This window comes from Filicampus tigris, chromosome 16 (genome assembly GCF_054856515.1).
Source record: "Filicampus tigris isolate MCC_2025a chromosome 16, RoL_Ftig_1.0, whole genome shotgun sequence".
In the NCBI taxonomy this organism is placed as follows: Eukaryota; Metazoa; Chordata; class Actinopteri; order Syngnathiformes; family Syngnathidae; genus Filicampus; species Filicampus tigris.
This window is the reverse complement of record NC_141232.1, coordinates 14,634,126-14,653,581: the sequence shown is the minus strand read 5'-3', so window position 1 is coordinate 14,653,581 and position 19,456 is coordinate 14,634,126. Positions and strand designations below refer to the sequence as shown.

Below are 19,456 nucleotides of genomic sequence, written 5' to 3'. Positions count from 1 at the left end.
TTAGCCATCTGGTTTTGCGAGTTGGGCCAATCTTGATCAGAGACGAATACCTTATCACTACTGACACCTGGTGGTGAGCTTTAACTCCGCGACATCGTGGAGTTTTTATTTCGTTTTGACTTCAAAAATTTAAATTCACTTAGTTTTCATTAGTTTTTAGAAGCAAAACTGAGAGGTCAAGTGAAATAAATTTGAAGCAGGTTGTAAATAATTTGTACAAAAATGAATTCACCTGTGAGAAAAACGTGTTTAATGTGAAATCCAGAAAATGTCAGTACATGAAGCAGATATAGAAAGTCCGATACAGGGACCTTTGTGTAGTGTGTCCAGTTTAACCACGCCCCCTACCCCACATAATAACATGAAACGATTCTGATATTACATGGCAGTACAAAATGTAGACTTTTAAAAAAGTTAGTAATAAAATATAATCTATAAACATCCTTCATTTCCAATTGATGAAGCGTGTTGAGTCAACCACAACTGCAAAGCGGGTCTCTCCTTCACAGCGTGCCACTTTCACAATGTATAAAACACAAAATTGAAAAGGACAGACAGTATAATCATTTAGGAAATGGGAATGGTTAATTCGGTTGTTTGGGGAGCACCTTTAAATGTGTGCCTTTTCTCCTACCTCAGAAAAGAGTACCGGTATTATACAGTAACTCTAACGTTTGTGTATGATAACGTTGTTGAAGTTTAACTGTGAATACCATTACATACTCTCAGGATGGATATTCTTTTGTCTTAAAATAGCTTTAAATTCACATTTTTAATCGGTCCTGACAATATTACATTAAAATTCATTTACTTTAATCGCTGTAGATTATTCTAACAATTATAGACATACGCAAATACACATTGCTGGGTGCAAAAATAAATACAATAAATTCTGTTGGTGTGTAAGCAAACAAGTTTTTCATAGATAAAGTTTAACTTCTTAACAAAGCCAGGCAAGTTCCCAAATCTATTGTGTTTCATCTGCACATGCCCATTCAACATACTTGTATGAAAGACCTTTTCAACCAGTACCTGGATCACTTAAAGGAGGAAGTCAACCCCAAAAAGTTATTTACAATATGTTCTATGTGCCGTCACTAGTCTAAAAATGCCATTCTGATTAATATTGCATTTGTGGAATATGAGTAAAGCAGCAAAATCCAACCATTTTAGCCATCTCAGGTGGCAGCCATTTTGCGACTTGCTGCTGACCGAAAATGACATCACAGTTGCTCAGGGCTCAGGTAACGACCAATCACAGTTGCTCAGGGCTCAGGTAACAACCAATCGTGGCTCACCTGTTTGCTGAAAGTGAGCCCTGATTGGTTGCTACCCGAGCAACTGTGATGTCATTTTCAGTTGACAGAAAGTGACAAAATGGCTATCCCGAAATAGCTAAAAACGGGGGGATTTTGCTGCTTAACTCATATTCCACAAACGCAATATTAATCAAAAGGCCATTTTTAGACTAGTGGTAAACTCTGCGCATAGAACATATAGTCAAGAATTCTTTGGGGTTGACTTCCTCTTTAAAACACAATCTAATTTTGAACATTGTCATTATTCTTTAACTTGGAAGCAGGGGTGGAGCTAGAACATGGCTAATGGGTGGGCCTGGAAAAATCAGGGTGGGCCTATATTTCTCTCACTGAGCACAATCCTCCTGTCCCGACACATTGTATATTCAAATAAAATGACAAACTGAATCATATGAAGTTCAGATCTTCCTTAGGCAACAACAATCATGCCATTCTTAATACTCCAAAAAATAAAAAAAAACACAAGGAAACACAAATTTAAAAATAATTGAATAATTTACTAAAAATTTTAAAGTATGTATTTTTTTCATGAATCTCACTGGGTGGGCAGTTTGTCAATCTGGGTGGGCCTGGGTGTGCACACCCATGGCTCTGCCCCGTCTTGGAAGGACATACAAATTAAGTCATATAAGAAAATATGCCTTTTATAAAAGTGCAATGATATTACAAAAACAATGATTGAACAACCAATTTACAGTGCATTTTTTTCAGTGTGTAATTTCTCTTCCCATGTGTGAATTAGCGAAGATGCATCAGCTTTTAAAATCCAGTGAACCTCTGCAATTTTGCTGTTCGGAATTCAAAAACTCCCCTACTCGCCGATATATTTGGGGGTGATATGGGTGGGACGGTCTTCCTTTATTTTCTGAACAACTCCCCAATTCACTCTTTTTGTGCCTTGGCCAAAGCAATATTATAACTTTGGTGTCATTCTGTGGCATCTTGGCTCCAAGGAACCATGTTGAAGTGAAATGAGGAGTCTCATACACACGAAAGTACTGCTCGTCTCATACGCACAAAAGTATGGCGGCAGCCATCTTGGTGCCAAGGAACTTCGCGGAAACGAGTCAAGGAGTTTCATTTAGACGCGTCGTGGAGGTTCATTGTATTCCAAAGTCATGTATTAGCAAGAGACACACAGTCCAACGGCACAATTCCTACAAACGAAAGCAGTAACTCAACTCTGCATAGATTTAGTTTAAGACACACACAGGTAAGAAGTAACAGTACTACTGTATAAACGGAGGAGAGAAGACACTCCTTTCCAGCGATGCTTTCAGCGTGTAACATCTCAGTCCCGAAGTCTGAGGTTTCCACACGTCATTGTGGGTTGTCACGGAGGCACTGACGGGAAGTAGAGCTATTAGTCATCTAACAAAACAATCACTTCAAATACAATGAACAACAATACCACTGTTGAAAGTGACCCACACCTCACCAGAAGCACTAATTAATACAATAAATGACCTTTTCCACCACACTTCTACGCATTGAGATTCATCTGTATTTACAACAACTAGTTTTACATTATAGTTATATTTCATTTCGTTTGGAATTATTATTTCAAATTCAGTTAGTTTGAATGAATTTTTAGAGCGGGTATCTTTGTTGTTCGAGTACATTTCATTCTAGTTTTTAGTATTAGTTTGACTTTTTTTTTTATTATATAGAGTAGTTGTCGAATGCAAGGTTAAAAAAAAAAAAAGGTCCCGCAGTCGTTCACAAACGATTGTTCAAATTAAAAAACAAAACAAAATAAATACATTTAAAATTAACCAAGAAAGCTCATGTATGAAATTACCAGACAAAGACAAAAATGAAGGACCTTTTTGCTATAATTATAGTTTTATAAAAGTAAAATGTAGTTTTATTTAGTTATTCTTTATTTAAAAGATTTCCCATTTGTACTTCATTAAAGGTGAAGTCAATCCAAAAATGTTCTTCACAATTATACGTTCTATGTGCCTCCACTAGTCCATTCTGATTACGTAGTATTGCGTGTGTGGAATATGAGTTAAGCAGAAAAATGTCATTTTGTTGCTGTCGACTGAAAATGACATCACAGTTGCTCAGGTAACAACCAATCACGGCGGACTTGTTTTCTGAAGCTGAGCTGTGATTGGTCGTTACCTGAGCAGCTGTGATGTCATTTTTAGTTGACAGGAAGCGGCAAAATGGCCGCCCCCTGAGATGGCTAAAAACGTGTCGATTTTGCTGCTAAACTCATATTCCACAAACGCAATATTAATCAGAATTCTGTGTTTCGACTAGTGGAGGTGCACGGAACATACTATTGTCAACATTTTTTGGGGGTTGACTTCGACTTTAACGAAAATGTTTTTTCAGTATTAGTTGGAGTTATTTTCAAACAAGTAATGTGTATGGGCGCGCTTACCCAAGGAGGTGGTACTGAATCGTGTCCTCTGCAGGGTGGCAAAGCTGGGCTTGTCCGAAAGCAGGACGCGGTGCGAGCCCGCGACGTCCCCGTTCCGCTGCAGTGAGGCGCACCTGTGTAAGGTGGCATCCAGCTTTGTCTGAATGTTGCTGGAGCTGTGAGCGCGCTTGATGTCGGCGCAGTCATGACACGCAGCCTTCCCGTTCAGCAGCTGGACCTTGCAGCAGGGCAGCACGTTGGCCTTGCGCTCGTCTCTTGTCACGGCGCTCAGCGTTCCGTTGGAGAGGGACAGCTTGGTGAAATCGCCGCTGGCCAGCTTTCCCGAATGCCCGTATCCATTCACGCGTCTTTCGGGATCCCGCAGCGGCGATCTCGGGAGATCTTTCCGAATGAAACCAGGCTTGGAGAAAGCGACGGGGCTCTCTTGGCTCCGACCCTCACGTCCCCTTTGTCCCTCCGGTTGAACGGCTAACATATCTTTCTGGGATCTGGTCCCGCCCCCGAAATGGACCTTGTTTTTTCTCAGTGTGGAATCTCTGCTCGGAGGTGCACTATGACTGCTGATGTGTGCTCCTAACATGGCCATTCTTTGAAGTTGGATGTCCAAAGTCCTGCCTTGCTCCTGCCTCGCTCTCTTATTAGATGACCTCGGCCTCAAGGAGCCATCATCCCTGCCTTTGACTGTATTGCTCAAGTGTCTCTCCATAGCAGGCCTGCTCTGTCCCTCGGGGATTTTGGGGGAGTAGCACGTGTCTGTGCAGCTAAGGCTACTACCGCTTGGTGAGCTGCACTCCTGTCCGCCCTCAAAGGCTCTGCGCTGGGCATGCCTTTGCGGCGGGGTGGCCACCAGCGCCACGATGGGGTCTTTGGTACATCGCGGTCGGCGGCCCGACTCGAGATATTCCACCAGCTCCCCCGACTGGGTCTCAACCGAGTGCTTCATGCGGTCCTTGGCTCTGAAGGACCACCGGAGCGGCACGACTTTGCCGAAAGACTCCTTGGGCTTAGTTGGAGATCTCATGCTGACACTCCTTGCTTGGGTTCCACGGATGAACGGTTTGGACTCAAATCCACCTGTAGGAATAAAAAAGAAAGCATATCGCCGCTGTGCCGTGAAAAACACTTGTCTCCAATTTTGGAAACTCTTTTGATTTTCACTTGAATGCGATGTCTGTAACGCGGAAACATGATTCATGTAAGAATAAGAAAATGAAAAAAAAAAAAATGGAGATTGGTGTTTTTCACATGACAGCGACGATATGCTAGAATGGCAGCACGGTGGCTGAGTACAGTGTTTGCCAACCTTTTGAGAAAAGGCTCACACTATGTATACTGCCCACTAAAATAATGATCTCTAAACCTACTCGTAAATTTACTTAGTGGGTGTGAAATCTGGGCTTCTTTAATTGAACACAAAAATCATAGAATGGATGTAAAAGGTCTACACACCTCTGTTGAAATGCCAGGATTTGGTGATATCATAAAATGAGAGCAAGACTAGTAAGTTTCACGTTTTAAAAACTGGTCTTGTTCTAATTTTTCCACCATTAATGTGACCAGTAACCTCTATAACTCAACTGAAAAAATAAACAACATCATGAGAAGGGGGGAAAAAAATAAACAACTGTGGTAATGGGTTGCAGAAATGTGCACACCCTCTTAGAACTGGGATGGTGGCTGTGCTGAGAATTAAAAAAAAACATTAACCCCAAATCCATTTCAGATGTGCTAGTTGGCTTTTCCTGTCATTGTTTTGTTTTCAAGCAGAATCTTATTGGGCAACAGTAGCTCAGTGTGTCAGGTCTTAAGCTTTGGAGTCTGAACCCGTTACCTGAGCCCTGAGCAAATTTTCAGTCAACTGAAAGTGACAAAATGGCCACTCCCAGAGATGGCTAAAAACGGGTGGATTAACTCTTATTCCACAAATGCAATATTAATCAGAATGCCTTGTTTCAACTAGTGGGCTTGCATAGAACATATTCTTGAAAAAATATGTTTGGATTGACTTCCTCTTTAAGGTACATCTGCATTCTAATGAGAGTCAAGAGAGTAACCGTATTGACACTATTGCCAACGACAAGCAAAATAATAAACTATAGTCCCTGTCGAGATACGTGTACAGCAGAATGTTAGTCCCTTGAGATAAATTATACACTGATGTAGTCATTACGTCCAATAATTGTCTCGTGGTACCGGGTACAGAGTGTACTGTATTTTATTTGCATGCTTGGAGCTTATGTTGGTTTTGTTCACACACTAGGGAATTCTGAGTGTGACAATTAAAATACAAAATGTAATGCCATATATTCACTTGTGTCTGCAGTTTTGCGGGGTTCTTCCCCAAACACTGGCCGATCAGTAGAATCCGGAGGTTGCATGGGCACTGGGTGCCCCGAGGTGGATGCTGCAGACACCAGGGCACCTCTGTCACTGCCCCCCGTCAGCCGCACAAGCCAGTGGTCGGAAGCGTTTGAGCTGGTAGAACCTGCAAGACGATGAAAGAAGCTGTAGAGAAGACTACATTTGATCCCACCAGGCATCCTCTAATTTTTTTGTGATACTGTATACAGCAGGGGACACTGACTTTGTTGAATCTGAGAGCTACTTCTTGAAAACTGATTAATACAAAGGGCTACCAGTTTTACACGCACTTCTGACATAGATATGTGGTCAAATTAGTAATGGTATAATTTGGGGGCAGACCTATTTAATCGGCTAATATTAGCTCTTTTAAATGGTTAAAAAAATCTGCAAAAAACAAAAAAAATGGCCAATTCTTTTCGCTTCTTTATTTCATACACAAAACAAAGATAATGACGTTCAAACATTACTCCAAGAAAGGCGGAAAAATTGCCCATTTTTTGTCTCTGTTGTAAAGTTAAATAGTAAAAGGACAACATATTATAAAATAGTCAAATGCTCTGCATGTACTTCATATCTTTACCATTGTAAGTGTTAAGGGAGAAAAAAATGTTCAAATTATGTGAAGATACTGATATGTATCTATCCATCCATCCATTATCGATACCGCTTCTCCTCACAAGGGTCGCAGGGCGTGCTGGAGCCTATCCCAGCTGTCTTCGGGCAGTAGGCGGGGGACACCCTGAATTGGTTGCCAGCCAATCGCAGGGCACACAAAGACAAACATCCACACTCACAATCACACCTAGGGGCAATTTAGAGAGTCCAATCAACTTACCATGCATGTTTTTGGAATGTGGGAAGAAACCGGAGTACCCGGAGAAAACCCACGCATGCACGGGGAGAACATGCAAACTCCACACAGGGAGGCCGGGGCCGCGATCGAACCAACGACCTCTGAACTGTGAGGCGGACGTGCTAACCATTCGACCATATAGCTATATGCAACATTTTATTTTTTTAAATTTCTGTTAGTGTTTTCAAATGATTACTACCACAACATTCCTGGGAAATCCCATCACTGGTGAGCTATTTTTACAACAGGCCCGCGGGCTACCTGGTGCCTGCTTGCACAACGATGGTGATCCCTGGTATGCTCCATTCACAAAAACGTTGGAATATTGGGCTTTTGTAACCCTATGCGCTATAACCTTTACAAGGTCATTTAATTTGACCTTCTCTAAAATGTGATGTCCAATTGCCCAATGTTTAGGGAGTTTTTGCACAACTTTGAGTTCTCTAACAAGGAGCTGAACGACAACATTCACAATTCACCTATGCATTTCTAACTTCTATGACTTCTGTGTCTCCTCCCGTCTCTCTCTGTACCTTTGTTGCAACCTGCTGATGACACTCTAAGCTCAGAGGCCACTTCCCTCAGACTGCATCCTGTTTGAAACCTCACAATGACGAGGTAGTGTTGCTCATTTATTAGGTGTCATCTTGCGATCATGATGTCAAAATGTGAACAGCAAAATGAAGACTGTTTATACCAACTGAACAGTTGGACGTGTGCATTAAAAAGTTTAATGAACATCAATTACGTTCACCTGTAAAGGTTACAGTGCATTTTAGGTTCATCCTGAAATTTCACCCAAAAGACCAATATCCTTATTTGTGAGTGTCTGTACTGTTCGTGCAGTAAGTCACTCCAAAAAACTAGTAGGTTCAAATATTAAAGTCGGATCAATTAAACCATCATTTGAAAAAAAATAATAACTTGATTTAAATGAATGAAAATACAGACAATTTTGTCCCATGCAGAGATGTGAAGTACTGTTACAAACACGCCAAATTTTAATGTGAATAAATTCTATTCTCTGGGTTACAACTTTGTGATTTAAATGAACACATGGAATTGAACATTTAGAATCGATAATGCAAAATGAATTATGCCATGTCACTGCATATGGGGAATGTCCCTTTTCTCCTAAAACATAAATAACATAATTCATTTAGCTTCAGTAAATTCAAAAGACAAACTGTTTTAATATAGTTATGACCCTTGGCTGCAAAAGATAGGTCCTCCTTTCTTCTATAATTAAAAAAAAAACTGCTTATATCCCAAGGCTAAAGCTAGCAAACAACAGAAAAATGACAAGGTCTAACCAGTGACTGAAGAACTTGCAGACCACGGAGGGATTGTTTTTCTTCTTTGATAGAAGAGGATATAGGCGCCTCGTGTGCACACATCTCCCTCTGGAACTGCCTCAGCATTGCTGTCATCGTAGCTGTACCACTGACCGTCCACAGAGTTTCGACAAAAGGCTGCCATCACAGTCACAACATGGTTGAGTTACAGCATCGAGTCGACATCCTGCACTTTCATTCAGCAAATGCATATTCACAGTCGTAATATCAAACCATAACAATTTAGTCCGCATGGTTTTGGGAGATTGGATGGACGTTACTTGCAAAATCCGGAATCTTTTACTGCGGGCGATGTCCTGAGTGACAAACTAGGCGGTCAAATCTGCACTCTCATATGTTGTTGCTGTCAAATGTCTATTATCTCGCTGCGCGAGAGCCGCACGGGAAAATAGGCGCTCCACCAATACTTTCTCATACATTTATATGACATAATTAACATGAAAGTATACTCACAACAGAATTTTAATAAACAAAATATCTTTATTAGACACTCGAGCAGTGAATAATCATCAATTTAGTCGATGATGTCATTGCCTGAGCGCACCAGAGCGCATTCCGTTAAAAAAAAGAAGTTTCCTACTTTGCGGATTTCACCTAGTGCGGGTTATTTTTGGAATGTAACCCCTGCGATTAACGAGGGACCACTGTATTGGTGTATACAGGAATAATGATGTGCTTATATATCAGTATTTCTTTCCTATTGCAAATGTTTTATAGGGTTTTAAGGAAAGTATCGTAAATTTGTACTTCTTCCTACTCCTTTTCAAATATGTACAATATAATTTTGTTTTAAATGTTATTTTGCTACTTTAATTTTGTCTGTTTAGTTGTTCTTTTCTTAGGTCATTTTCACACGATGGGAATCGATCATTCATTCATTCATTGATTCATGATTAGGACACTGTTTTGATGACTGACCAACCTGTGTAATGCCCCCCATGCATCCCTCCATGGTGGTTGCACACGGCATAGAGATCGTACAGGAAGTCAGGGGGAGCCAACTCGGGCCGTCTGGACTGCTTCCAGCCCGGCTGAGGCGGGGCCTGCTGTGGGCCGTGGTTGCGGTTCACCACGTGCGGCGTCATGTCCAGGTCCACCAGGGGGAAATGTACGAACGTGGTCAGCTTGTTTCTCCGCTCGCCCACTTGCCTGAAGCGCTTCAGGTGGAGGATGAGGATGTCCGGTAGCGTCCACAAACTCATCTTCACCATCCCCTGCTGCAGCTGCTTACAGTGCGGGCACTTCCAGGCATCATCAGGGGCGAGCTGGAAGGTATGAGACAGAGCTGTGTCTAATATTTTCACTTCCTTAATGTGTGTATATAAATATGTATATATTATATATTAGGGCTGTCAAAATTAAAGCATTAACTATGGAGATTAATTGACATTTTATAACGCATTAAAAAAAATTAATCAGTTAACTCAGTTTTATTTACCTCCGGTGCCAGCTTCCCTCTGCTCACTTTGCGGCCAAACTTATAGTCACTGTCACAAAGATGGACTTTTACGTTGTTTTACTTTAAAAAATGGCTCATGGAGAATAATTTGCGCACTTTGCAAAGCCAAATTCAAATACCATATTAAGTTGTACGTATTTGGTGTATCGTTCAACAGTTGTGTTTGACCAGAAAATGAATCATATTCAGGGATCAAAGAAAGCTGTTAGAACAGTCATAGTATAATTATTTTTTTTTTCCATATGAATTCCAACATTTTACTCAAGTAAATATCGTTTCCAAGCTTTGTAAAAAATTGTAGTAGAAAAATAGGATTAATCGCGATTAATTATGTAAAATTTTGCAATTAATTTGTTTAAAAAATGTAATTGTTTGACAGCACTAATATATATATTACAGGTGGGCGATATATATCGTTATCGATATTATCGACAATCTTGGCGATATCATCGTCAAAACTTGGCGACCGCGCAAGCACGCTAAACAAAAGCTTAAACACACACACTCAGAAAAGAGTCGCCGAATTGAACCAACAAATATACACGCACGCACGCACTCACGCACACACACACTCAGTACTTTAGCGAGCAAGTCAAACGTGACATCCTGGATGATCGATTAACATTCAGTTTACACGCTTTTAGTCCGCATCATTCATAACTATCCTGTATTACCGAGGCATGTTGCACAAACTACGACGATTTATTACACCATGAATAAAGTGGTGTAATGAATAAAGTCACAAGTCGACATATAACAGCGATGAATGAGTGGGAAAATGCACTTTTTTGTAAGTTGCAGCTTTGTTATTCAACTTTATTCTGAATACGTTGACCAATGTATGAGAATGGGTGTTATCATGACAACGTCTTTTTTTTCTCTCGCTGGGTGACACTTCTGTCACACAAATCACATATCAAATACTTTTACTTCCCATTCTGATTGCTGCAGTTAACACCCTTTTCCTCATTCTTATTGTTCTAGTAGTTGGCTGTGGTACTATTTTTTTCGCCCGTATAATATATATATGTATGTATGTATGTATGTATGTATGTATGTATGTATATATATATATATATATATATATAAAAAATATATATATATATAAGATACTATAGTGACATCGATATTATTGCGATATTTAACACTTATATTATTATTATTGTGATATCGATATTTTTTTTTTAATACACATGATGAAATATGTGACATACTGTATTCATCATTTACTGTACCTACCTGCTCCTCTTTGGTGTAGAGCTGAAAACACTCATCCAAGGTGCAGCTGTACTGCTGAACATGCTGCTGCTGCTGATTCCTCACGCTGTCCGCATCCTTCACCACCTCCTCCTGAATGTTTCCAAACAAGCTACAACCCAGGATGCAAAGAGGGTTTCAGTCGAGCCAGCCGAGAGTCGAAGTTTAATGTTAAAAAGCTGAGCTGAAGCAAAAAGCTATTCACCAGTCTTTGATTCTGTACTCCCATTCAATGATGAGCTTCACATGTGGCGGTCCTCCGGGGCTGCAGAGTTTCAGAGCTCTAAGAGAAAGCAACAACAGGATTACTGATATCTTTCTAGTGCAACAACTACCCATTTTCTATAGTGTTTGTCCTCATTAGGGTCACAGGTGAGTTGAAGCCTTTCCTAACTGACTCTGGGCGAGATGCGGGTACACCTTTGTACTGCCCACCAGCCGATTGTAAGGCACATAGAAACAAATGATCATTCACACCTATGACCAGTTTTAGAGTCTTCAGTGGAAACAACATAAACATTTTTTGAATGCGGGAGGAAGCTGGGGTACCTGTAGCACTCTGAAGCAGGTTATACAGACCATTAGAACTCAAGTACTTTACTCCTCGAAAAACTGAGTGAATATCTAATACAGCATTTGATCCGCTGGGTGTCAACATTTCCAGGGAGCATAGACATGAATAATCTGTTACAATTCTAATTGTTTAACCCTCAATGACTGTTGTATCCTTGTGATTAGCCACAAGAGATTGAAAAAGTTGTTCGGGAAGTTCTTGAAATTAATCTAAACAAAATATGTATCATGTTAAAATCAATTAAATATTATATATAGAATACTTCATATTTTTTCTTGTAACTTTACAAATTTTCATGTTTACATTTCTTAAATAACATTTTTTCTAAGTTAATATTTATTCATTTTTGTCTTCAAGGAAAAGGAAAGTGTCCACTGTGTGTCGTGGGGCAGTGCCCTAGCACCTTCTATTGACGAGCCGCCACTGCATTAATATGATTTTTATAGTATATATTTTCAACGTGGTCATTCTGGGGGAAACCTGAATTATTTGATGTGGCCCGCAATAAATATGTGTTTACAAATCCCAGACTATAGATTAGGGATTCATGATGATTAAAAGAAAATTAAATCTCACAATATTAGAAGAATAATGTGTTTTGTCATATTTGTTGTTCTTTGGACTTGGCCATAATATAATACATAATAATATTTTTTTTTTGTCTAACAACAACAATTTAATTCATGTCTGTAAACCTATTCAACAACCACTAAATTTTTTTTACTTCGGATGTTGCCGTATAACACTAAAATATTTACATGGAAATTGACTACCGGTATTTTTGGAAGTTGCTCCAGGTGTGGCCCACAGCAGAGAACAGAATTCAGCAGCTAGCATAATTAGCACCCAAGACAATGCAGACCCAAATATTATATCACTAAAACATGGGACATCGTTGGGTGCTTCCAGAAAAAAAAAAAAAAAGGAAAAAAAAGGAAAGCAGTCACTTAATACATTCTTTCCTCAGTTAAAATTCACACACCACACTGACCTGTCAACGGCAGGATGGTAGAGTGGCCCACTGTCCTGCGGTGACAAGTAGCTGTAAAATGATGATCCTCCCACCACACGGATGTTGAAGAGCACTCTGTTATTCTGGAAGAAAAATAGTGGGGTCAAACTGTGTGAAGACACTGCTTGCATTGCAATGTTGGCTAAACGTCTCTGGATTGAACAAAGAGCTATGGACATTGTGTTTATGGAAGATTTGACTACAGTGGCACCTTGACGTTCAAATGCAACAAGAGTTTCTATATTCACTTGGAGTTTGACTAATTTTGTTGAAAAATATGCCCCCGAAGTTTGAAAACATTTTGTAATTGTGTCATGTGACACACCTCTTGCAAACCAGGGCGGTATATTCTGATGCCCCCCCCAAAAAGCACCTCAGTAGAACATTTCAGACAGCATTAAGGGATTAGCTCTTCTTGATGTCAATATTTTTAGAAGACCTGATCACTAGTAGCAATCTGGATTACTGAAGTTTTGCTTCCTGTATTTGTTCCATTGTTGATGGCTGCTCAGGAAACTCGACCTACGGTATTGAACATCTTTTTGATAACAAAGGACTTGAATTAGGACCTTCTGTGGCTGGTGTTATACACTTGAGTCTCATTTATTGGTGCACTTTTACAAGAGGGAGCACTGAGTAAATTATAGACTGCTGCTATAGCTTTATGTGCAAGCTTCAAGCTAATTTGCAATGTTTGCACTGAGGCAACTGGACCCTTCTGGTGAAGATGTTTCAGCTTTAATCCAAAAGGATTCATCTATCGCTGGCGTTGGGTCAAACCTTGTACTTCCAAAATAGTCACTTTTCAGGAGACCCCAAAGATGGCAAGTTTGTTCAACCAATTAGCATTGCATCGTGAAAGAGAGCAAGCCATTTTCAATACTTTAGATTGGTCAATAATGTGTAAAAAAAAAAACAAACACTAACGCGTGTGGATGGACCAATAATATCGATTTTTGAAAAAATATGAAATCCACCAAAATGTGATTTATGAGATTTTGGCCTCACGCCAGCGATATACTGTATATACATATACATTAATGCGGTAACTTTGGTTCAATACCTTTTTTGAGGTGATTTTTAGAACAACAAACCTTGAGTACAGCCTGGTGAGACAGTCAAATATTGAAAAACAGCAAGAACATATTTGTAGTCTGAGCAGGTTCAAAAGGCCATAGACGAGGACAAAAACAAAAGAAGCAATAAAAGACCTATCTTTTACTTCTTCGTTGCCGCATGATTTTATTACTGTGGGATTTGGTCAGATGGGAGGTGCTTTAGGAATGAAGGAGCTTTCCAAAAATGAAGCAGATTTCCTCTCGTCCCATATGAAATGTGGTCGGTGGATGCGGGCTGAGCTCTAACACAAACACCCACGCTCAGTCCTGCAAGGAAACCTGTCTCTGACAGAACAGCACATTCCTGAGAGATATGCTCATATATGAACCTATTGCAGTCCCATAACCATACAGTATCTAGTCTTTACCCCTCTCCAAAATTCATTGATCAGCTGTGTAGCCCTGAACAGGGCAAGGAGGCATACTGTACTATCGAAGTCAAAAGATTTCATTTAAGATTAAATGGAATCTAGTTACAAAGCTATACAACAGTATAACTGTACATTTTCACAAAATATCAATCAATAAACATACTACAATAATGGCCAATTTGTAAAAGTACTGACCCATTGACATCCATTTCATTAGGAAAAAAACAATCGCTATCTATAAGAAGATCAACAGTACCTAATAATATTGCACATCAAATCAAACACAAAAATTCTGTTTTAAGCTTCTGTAATCTTTAGCCCAGTAGTGCAAAAAAAAAAAAAGAGCAATATAAATGGTTAAAATTATATAAGAAGCAAAAAAACTGATTGCGCAAATGACTCCTGTTTTTTCGGATGACTTTGGCTTTTCATTTCACGTTTTGACCAGCTGGGTCATTGATATCTTTTTGACTCACATTTGAAATCTTCATATGCTATGTTTCATGTTTTTTTCTTGAGGTGATAAAAGAGGTTTGTTGTGTTTGCGTCGGGTAAGGGAACCTTCTTGTGGCATAGTTTGTATACGACCATTTTCTGCTCCCCTTCGGACTTTTGGTTTATTTTAAAGATGCAACTTTTACGGTGTTTCGGGCACCTTTTATTTTGCCTACTTCATCCTCTATCATATAACCTGCATGTGTTAAGTAACGTAGTATAATGTTGCAAAATGAGGCATGATGCTGTTAAACAAATGCCACAAAGACGATGTTGCAAAATAAAACCAGAAGACATAAATGTGGCGGCATTACTTTTTTTGCAAAAATATTTTCTCATTCTTTTTGTCACTTAAATATACAGAGTGCATGCATAATAACAAAAACAATAATAATAATCGTTTAAAAAAAACTAGTGACAATAATCCTGTATCGCCATATTGCCCAGCTCAACTGAGGATTGTACATTTTTACTCCATGAGGGTTTAGAATCAAGGAACAAACCAAAAGGTATATATTTTTTTATTTTTTGTGTTTTTACAGCAAACAATGAATGTAATAGTTACTGTGATGGTGAATACAGAAATAATATTAAAATATTTACTCATGTCTATCATAACCATATCTTTAAATGTAATGAGGCAGGTGGGTTTTCTAAATAACGGGCACTAACATTAACATTTCACCAATTTTGATTGAATGTGTTTAAATTCAGGGATTGATATTAATTTAACTAGTAGTAATGGTCACTGGAGACGAACTAGCAGAGCAGCCTTCCCTGCTGAGTGCCGTTTCCCTTTGCTTTACCAGCCCTTTATTTTTGGGAAACCTACATAGTGTTAAAAATGTTTAATAATCAAAATTGTTACTTCAGGGAAATTTGGTTCAATATGGAAGACTTTTTTGGGGGCAGGCTGGCTTCACCGTGGGAATTATTATTTTCTGCACATACAGAACTTCATAGTATTAACTACAATGTCAGCAAATTCTATTTGCTAAACGATGTTATAACGAGCAAATACAAACAAAAGTCATTGTTCATTATTAATCCCACGAGATTGGGTTTTGAGTGTAAAACGCCGATTTGGTACACCTTCCAGCTGCAAATGAATGAGGCATCTTCGCCCATTGTTCCCAACCGCCACACTCAAAATGGTGGTTACGTTGCTATGCTGAATATAAGCCAATGCATGCAAACTGTGACTTTACGGAGAAGTGTGGAAAAGAGAAGCGATCGAACCATCAGTAGCCCAATTATTTGGGCATGCCAATATACTCAGTGTAAATAAGAAGGAATTGGTATAAAAAGCCGTATATGTGAGTGGGAGCTAATATAACAAAATGTGAACATGCTGTGAAAATCACAGCTGTCAGTGTGACAGCTGGGGAGAGAATGAGAAAACCTGTGAAAATTCATATCAGAGCCCTGATGGAAAAGGGCCACAGAGTGGAGGCTTCACAAGCATTCGAGTTTTGTTACACCACAAGAGAGTCTGCAAACAAGCTTTAAAAGCAATTGGCTTCAAAGTGCCAAAGTTTACATGTTGGCTTTCGGTGGCCTTTATTATCTTGTGCGTTTTTGCACTGCAAAGTATAGCAGCATTTGCCAGCGTGTCATTTCTCACACTAAATGCTCTTCGCCACTTTACCGCACACATTCGCTGCTCAACTGAATATTTCAGGCCAAATAGATCTCATCTCTGCCAACAAAATGTCCTTCTTTCACAGCTTGCAACAAAAAGATCAATAACTTGGGCTGCCTCAGTGTTTTGTAATAGATTACATTGCTATTCTTGCTTTAGTAGGCACCCTGCCAACCTTTTCAAATCCTTTCCAGCAAATTCAGTAGCAGGGAAAACGACTGAGAGAAAAATGACTGCTTTTGAATTTCAGTCTGTACGGAGGCTAAAATTAGAAGCGGAAAAATCCACTTGACAGTGCCATTAATTGACACAAGCTGCTATTGATTTGCTTTCAAAGGAGAGCAAACATCTGCTCTTTCAGGGCAGAGGGTGGCTCCGGAAAACTTTATGGCACTTTGCAGTGAGTGTGCCTTTAATGCAATGGCTGATGCTGAGGTGGCACTGAGAACGCAACAGCACACTGCTACCGGCACTAAAATTTTTACACCTGACTCTTGTCGTCTTCACTGGATGCCTTCTGGTAAACAAAATTAAAGGTCTTCAAACTGGGGGTCAGGACGTCCTAACTTAGACATCTGCAAAAACAATTATCAATAAATTATCATATCATTAAAAAAAAAAAAAAAAAAAGGTCATTACCTACATATAGGCACCATCCATTCATCAATTTTTGACTGGTTGTCCGTGATTGGGTCACGGGGAGCAGCTTAAACAGGGAAGTCCAAACTCCACACTCCTCAGATATTTCGTCCAGCTCTACTGGAACCCAAGAGGGAGATACTACTACTACTACTTTGAGGTCCCTCAATCCTTAACCGAGCAAGAACCATGACCTCTGGTGTGGAGGTGCTGAATCTCATTTCCAACTGCTTCACACTCGGCTGGGATCTGCACCAGTGAGACTTGATGACGCCAAGAGAAACACACAAAAAAGGCAGAAATGCAATGCTGAGGTCACCAAAACTGGACCCCTTCAACGCCTTGGCTGCATTGAGAAATCCTGTCTAAAAGCGCTACGAACAGAATCGGTGACAAAGCGCCGCCTCAGGGGAGTACAAACCTCACTGAAAACGAATCTGACTTACTGCTGACATTGCGGACTAAACTCTGACACCATTCGCAGAGGGACCGAAAGCCTGTATTAGGTTGGCTAGCACTTACTCCCTGATCACCACCTGACAACCATCCCCGAGGAACACAGTCAAACGCCATCTGCAAGTTCACAAAGCATATCGTCGCTGTCCTGTGAAAAACACTTATCTCCAATTTTGGAAACTTTTTTAATTTTCACATTAATGATGTAACGCGGAAACACCATTCATGTAAAAATAGGGGGAAAAAAAGTGTTTTTCACAGGACAGCGACGATATGTAGACTTGTTGGGTGAACACCGATACATAGTTCGGGACCCTACTGAAGGTGTAGAGAAAGGATGCCCAAGTCTGGTCCTCGAGAGCCCCTATTCAGCCTGTTTTAGACGTTTCCCTCCTCCAACACACCTGAATCAAATGATCAGGATCAATATCAGGCTTCTGCAAAGCTTGCTGATGAACTCCATCCAACCATCCTTACCCGGGTCGCAAGGAGCAGCAGTCTGCGCAATCAAGCCAGACTTCCCAATCCATCTCAGCACCAACGGGAGGACACTGAGCTGCTCGCCAGGCCAGCTGTGAACAAAGTCCCTCCAGCCTAACCTGAGGCCTGCTGTCAGTAGACCATGCCTGCAACACCTCACCTGGGAGGAATTCCAAAAAAACACACCAAAAAAAACGATGCGACTCCAACTGGTGAGGAGCAGCAGCTCTACTCTGAGTCCCGGATGACTGAGCTCCACACCTAGTCGAGCTCTAGTGAGTCCGTTGCCATTTTTATTTGCAATCTTATCCTTACGGTCCCTCCAAAGCTTGAGACAGTAGGTGAGTGTAAGAAGCTAGATGAACAGTTATATTGAGAGGTTCGTCTTTTGGATTAGCTCTATTTACCACAGCATCTCACAATCTATCCTTCTCTACTTATCAGCAAAACCTTGACATAATTACTTACCAAGGGGAGGTGTAATATGTGTTATGATATGGTATGCTCTTATTCTTAATCCACAATATGTATATGATGAAACACTGAGAGGATGGAAATGTCATTCTCAAGAGCTCAATAACATGACATAAAACAATAACAATAATACAATGATAACCATTCATTCATTCATTCACTGAACCGCGTATTTTCACTAAAGTCGCAGGTGATCTGGAACCCATCCCAACTGACTTTGGGCAAGGGGCGGGGTACCACCTGGACTGGTCACTAACCAATCACGGGGCACTATAAACAAACAACCATACACACTCTCATTCATAACCAAGCAATATCGAGAGTTGCCAGTTAACCTAAGCAACATGTTTTTGGAAAGTGGGAGGAAGTCAGAGTTCTCAGAGAAACCCACACAAGCACATTGAGAACATGCAAATCACACAGGAATGCTGGAGGCCGGATTTAAACCCCCAACCTCATAAATGTGGATGTGTCGATCATTTGATCACTGCGCTGCGGAAATGATTCACTTAGTTGCCCAAAAATTATTATATAATTAATATTACTGTTCATTATTAAAAAAAATCCTACAATTGATTCATCATGCCATTTCTGTAAGTAGTTAATCAGTACCTGTACCGGCGCCCCATTGATCATCAGATAGTAAAGCTTGCTCAGAATGCTTTGCTGCAGCTGATCCCAGGAAATAGACCGGTCCTCTCTCATTAAGAATGGCGGGCCAAACCTAAAACAACAACATAGGACAAAAACATAGTTGAGCTTACATAAAACAGTGATTTCGACATTAGATCCTGGGTTCTTATTTTAGCATTGTTAGGGAAGCACAGCAAAAGACAATACACGGAATTGGCTGATGAGAAGAGGGAAAACCATCACTCTAAAAGAATGGATCCCACGACACATTTATTATAACACACATTTAATTGAAGGCAGTCCTCCATTGTCTCCTTGAGATTTATTAGAAGAAGTCCCCGTAGGCATGCATGTGCACAGCGGGTGAGGAAACAAAGCGGGCTTCACAGTAAAAGGATAACAACATTTTCCTGTAAATCCAGTGATAGTAAGAATGGAAAAAAAAACCTGTATTAGTGAAGAAACGCTTACATTCAGAGTCCACCATACTTAATATTATGTGGTAGACTCAGACATGCACGCACATAATTGTGGAGGCTTTGGCTTGGATTATCAGATGA

General features: G+C 40.1%; 1 protein-coding gene across 1 annotated transcript in view; it reads right to left on the bottom strand.

Annotated features, from left to right (window-relative positions):
- Positions 1–233: 233 nt before the first annotated feature.
- usp43b (ubiquitin specific peptidase 43b) overlaps positions 234–19,456 on the bottom strand; it is a 72,730-nt gene continuing 53,507 nt past the window's right edge. The window contains exons 8-16 of the mRNA XM_086056017.1: positions 18,876–18,987; positions 12,568–12,671; positions 11,208–11,285; positions 10,985–11,114; positions 9,209–9,551; positions 8,245–8,403; positions 6,026–6,199; positions 3,715–4,788; positions 234–2,663 (exon numbers count right to left, since the gene is read on the bottom strand). Coding sequence (XP_085912143.1) covers positions 2,653–2,663; positions 3,715–4,788; positions 6,026–6,199; positions 8,245–8,403; positions 9,209–9,551; positions 10,985–11,114; positions 11,208–11,285; positions 12,568–12,671; positions 18,876–18,987 — 2,185 coding nt within the window. The 3' untranslated portion in view covers positions 234–2,652. The remainder of the gene's footprint in view (positions 2,664–3,714; positions 4,789–6,025; positions 6,200–8,244; positions 8,404–9,208; positions 9,552–10,984; positions 11,115–11,207; positions 11,286–12,567; positions 12,672–18,875; positions 18,988–19,456) is intronic.